The following is a 4,850-nucleotide window of genomic DNA, read 5'->3' as shown; positions in this document are numbered from 1 at the left end:
CACACCAGCCTGCAGACTTGGTGCAACTGAAAAAAGGCTACACAAGTCTCTCACCACAGAAAACACTGAGTTAGAGCACAGATCAAGGAACGGATATGCCTCTGTATTGTTATGGGTTTGGATATAGTGAAAAATATACAGGCTCTGCTCAAAATTGCTGCAATTTAAGGCAGGACTATCCCATGGTGAAATAAATACCTGGGAAACAAAGGCTCTACTAGACACCAAAGTGCTGTTCCAAGGAGTAAACGATAAGCATCAAAACACAATGCAGCTTCATGACTTCAGAAAAACCCTAATGGGCACCCTCCTATTTTGTAATAAATGCCAATTAGAGGAAGTATAAATTTTCCTCTGAATGTGAGAGAATGAACGCATTGTTTGAACAAGCCTTTCATCTACAGCATTTATGAAATACAGCCGTAATAAAAGCATTTACTTTTGCAATACCTCCATGAGTTTGTTTTTACATGTCCTGGTAAGTAACTGTCATTTAGAACAAAGCATTCCAAATAGCTGTTATTAGTAGATTAAAAATAATAATAATAATAATATTCTTAAAATATAGCCAAATGTAACCTCAACCTTTAAAATTGTTACCAAAATTTATCTGCTACACCTGATTTTGCATATCACTTACCATATACGAAGGAAATATTAAAACCCGCTTATGTTTGCCACATGGCCATTGGGGATCATCTAAGAGATTTGGGTCATATTCAACGAAGTCTCCCAAGTCGCTACCTATAAAACAATGGTAAATATAAGAAAAGAATTTATTACATCAAGAAACCTCTGGACTTAACAGAAGTGGCAAGCAAGTTCACAGATAACGCACAAGATGATCCTTCATGTAAGATTTTTGAGACAGTCGAAAGATTTCTCTGAATCTTGAAAACTCCAAGTATTTCAATACTGATACAATCTGAAAAGATATAGAGGACCTAGAGCTTACGATAGACCTGGTAAATGTTGAGTTTAGGGTTTAGAGAACTGCAAAACTATATAAAGCTCCACAATGACTTCTATTCCTGGCAACAAGTTTTCATCTGTTTATGCAGATGTTTTGATTTGTTTCATTTAACGTGCCAAAATATCTCAAGCATATAGTGCTTCAGTATATGTTTTGTGCGTGGTTTTGTAAACACGGCCCTTTCCAGACTAACAAAGGTCACAAGGATGATTTACAACTCCAGCTTATGACTACCGTGTTGCCACTGTAAATTTTCCATAGCAAAGGAAGGCAACGATGAGCCTGATGCGGGAGGAACAAACAACGGCAGTGACAGGAGGAGGCATGCCGAGTGCCATCAGGGGCTGGCGATATGACCAGCAGCCTTGTTTACTTAACCTTCCATCGTCCATTAGCCAGCTTTGCTAAACAAACAGGGAATGAGCTGTATTTCACCCATGACATGAGACTATATTTTGCTTAATTTAAGCAAAAACGGGGCTAAAACATTACATATGTCCGTCCTTCACAATAACTGACTATCACCAGGGTACCCGAGGATATTAAAACAAGCTTCTGGAGAACTTACCTGCATCAATGCTCCCCTGGGTGCTGTTAGCTCTTGCCAAAGAAAGGCTACGATGGCTTGCATTGCGAAACTGGGAGAAGGATGAGGTGGAGTCTATTGTGTTCCTCCGAGTTCCCAGAGCATTGGTGGGAAAAAGGAACTGTGTATAAGAAACCGTCTAAAAAGAAAGTCAGAACAGACAGTTACTATCAGCCCAGCTTGGCCACAGCGTGATGCCTTTGGTGCACCCCAACTGGAAGCAAGGGAAGTCAAATTAGTGGAGATTTTTCTGGATTTAGTAGTTAGGCACAGATGAATAAACACCAGTCACCTACATTTGCTTCAGTGCAGTCAGTTTATCCATGCAAAAAGAAGCTTTTGCAAAGGCATTAATTCTCCAAAAAAACAAACCCACAAACACACACACAAGCTCTAATACACTGGATTTACAAAATCCTACTCAAGGGTCAGATTTAAAAAAATGTCAATTTGGGGTTTTTGGTGTTTTTTGTTTTTGTTTTTGTTTTTTTTTCAGTGGGCCTTCTCTGCAGCAGGTTTCAGCTGCTTCTTTACTCAAACAGCATCATCTATATGGGTCCCTCAGCACAGAGCAGCCAGAGGCAAATCACTTGAACGCTGCTAAACTTAAGCACTTTCCCCAGTATTTTTCCCCTTTAGGCTTTTGTCTGTCAGAGCCTTCTTAGTGTCGTGAGATACTAGTTTAGAGCAATGGTTGTGAGAGATCATTTACTATCTCCCAGCTTGGACTAAGTGTGAATTAATAACTTGTGACAAAATTATTTTTAGAGTGTACCAATTCTCTGCTTGCACTCTCAGCCAGGAATAGACTACACATTGCTTCTCATACATTTATCTTCCAAATATAACATTATATTGAAGACAAAAAATGAGTCTCAGACTCTAGACTGGTTTACCAGGAGGTCAGAACAGGTATCAAATAAATCATGTGAGCTTTCATTTAATCTGTAACAAGACAGATTGTCCTCAGGAATTTACAGCTTGTGGTCTGGCCTGACACCTGGTTAGGTGAGCACAACATATGCAGCAGCATTGACCTAGGGCCTTTAAATCCACAAATGACAGCAGATGGGGTAAACTGAACTGTGAAAAGTAAATCAGGCTTTCAGCAAAAAATGTTTTAATTTATTATTAAAATTGTCTCTCCTCTATATATTTGTCTAATATAAGGATCACTTTCCCTGAAGATTCATAATTGGTTATTCTATTCAAGTGAATGCACTCTTGGATTCTGAAATACTCATCAGATTTGTACTACTGTCTTCCTGTTCTTTGGCAAAATATACCATTAAGCAAAATTTATTTTATTAAATAAAATTGAGAGCAAACAGAATTACAGCTTACAACTCTCACCAAAAATTATTTTCAAGCCCCTGACCATACACTGTGCAGTGATACCTCCTGTTGGAGTCAGGGGAAGGCTGTGTGATTCAGTAATGCTTTACAGACTCAGATGTTGCCACAGGCAAATTTCTTCAAGGAAACAGAGTTGTTTGCATTGACAGCTCACACAGTCCTCCTGAATTTCAGTTTGTACATACTGTGCTTTAACTATTGTGTTACACTGCAGGTTATAATTTATTTTTACATCTGTGCTTGTTATTAGTTACACAATTCTTTCCCTTATTACATAAAATCTAATGGAGTAGGAACTGAAGCATCCCCACCTTCCCGTCTGCTCCAAGCTCCACACCTTCAAGACCAATTATCTCTTTGAGACACACTCCAGTAGAATGGCACTGGCGTCCACCGTCCAGCTTCATATCCCTGGCGAACAGAAACCAGAGCAGAAACAGCTCTAAGTATACATGCCTTGTTTACCTTCCACCACCCAATGCTGAAATAAGGCATAGCAGCATCAACCCAAACATGCCAATACAAAGCACAGACCAGACAACTTTTCCTACGGGCAGCATCTTTGTGGTCTAAACGACTTTATACCAATTAGTTACAGCAAAACCCCACTGCATTCCAGGTTGCACCTCACACCCCACCTGTGGTGTGCAAAGCAAGGTTCCCCATCTCTGGGTGCTTCTGCCAGAACTTGGCACTGGGAAGAACTGGGAGTCCTGTAAACTTCAGGTGAAATCCAACGATCTAGTTTGAACACTTGACAGACATGTCCAGAGAACACACCTACGTCCCCTTACACCATTGGACAGAGAGGTAATCACCAGAGAAAGCCTCTGGGAGGGATTCCTGCTCCTCTGAGCTCAGGAGAGTGTCCAAAGCCCAGTGACCCTCCTCCTGGAGTCCAGCAGGAGAAACCCAGTTCTCCGTCACCTCAGGATGGAAACTTGGGGATCTGCTTTGGGAGGACTGACTCATTTGGTATCTTACACTTGGAGGTAACGGAGATGCCTGAGAGAAGCAGGCAGCATCCTACGCTTTAGCCTCACATTAAAACGTGAGTGAAGGTAAAAAAGACTGGGCAAATTTGTGCTCTGCAAATGATGACCATATGCAACTCCAGAGTATTTATCTTGCAATATTTTCCCAGCTGATTTCCCTTAAGGTCTAAGCATGTGCTTAAAAATCTGTGTGGGAGAGATGCTGAGAGTGAGGCAGTGAGAAGCCCTGCAGACTCTTCACCCAGCTGCAGGGCTGTGTTTATTCCTACTTTGTCTCTACAACCTGTTTCCCATTTTTTTAACCTGTAATTCATTTTATTTCTCTGAAACATGTCAATCAGTAAATCCCTAATAAATCAGTTACCTTACTGCTAGAAAAATCCAACATGTCCATCTGCTGGAAAACATACTTCTGTGACAAAGGAAAAGGACTGTATCAAGTTTCTAAGCCCAACAAAGCCCTCTTAGTTTCTTGATTGGGATTTATTTAGCACAGTGTCACATTATCATTCTGGTTTCCTGATACCGGGTTACTGAGGGGCTGGACAAATAATTATGTAAAAATAACCCTCTGTCAGAGGCATGGGATTAGCCTCTCCGCTCTTGCACAGAACATGCTTAAAGGAAGTATTTCTCATAGAGACAAATGACAAATATTAACTATTTCAGCAGGTCTTATCCAAGAAACAAGCACAAAACTTGCAGAAGCCCCCAAACCCAAAAATTAAAAACAAAAATCTGAATTACCTGAAATAGTGTCAAGACAGTTTAGTTTCCTTCCACTCAAAATCTTACAGACACAGAATAAGAAATAATGCCATTACAACTTTGAAAATAAGGCACAGAGAAATTTCTCCATGTAATTAATAGACAAGTATTGATAACTCTGTAATTCATCAAATTAAAATCTGGCATCCCTTAAAGAGTCAGCACAGCACTT

The 4,850-nt window shown here is 40.1% G+C and overlaps 1 protein-coding gene across 1 annotated transcript in view; it reads right to left on the bottom strand.

Moving 5' to 3' along the window:
* Window positions 1-640: 640 nt before the first annotated feature.
* LOC104471465 (CDK5 and ABL1 enzyme substrate 1-like) overlaps window positions 641-4,850 on the bottom strand; it is a gene marked incomplete at both ends in the record, with an annotated part of 22,548 nt that continues 18,338 nt past the window's right edge. The window contains 3 exons of the mRNA XM_010086814.1: window positions 641-744; window positions 1,542-1,698; window positions 3,227-3,326. Coding sequence (XP_010085116.1) covers window positions 641-744; window positions 1,542-1,698; window positions 3,227-3,326 — 361 coding nt within the window. The remainder of the gene's footprint in view (window positions 745-1,541; window positions 1,699-3,226; window positions 3,327-4,850) is intronic.

This window comes from Pterocles gutturalis, unplaced genomic scaffold (assembly GCF_000699245.1).
Source record: "Pterocles gutturalis isolate BGI_N339 unplaced genomic scaffold, ASM69924v1 scaffold25101, whole genome shotgun sequence".
Classification (NCBI taxonomy): domain Eukaryota; kingdom Metazoa; phylum Chordata; class Aves; order Pterocliformes; family Pteroclidae; genus Pterocles; species Pterocles gutturalis.
The sequence above is the reverse complement of the archived record's forward strand: the minus strand, read 5'-3'. Positions and strand labels throughout refer to the sequence as shown.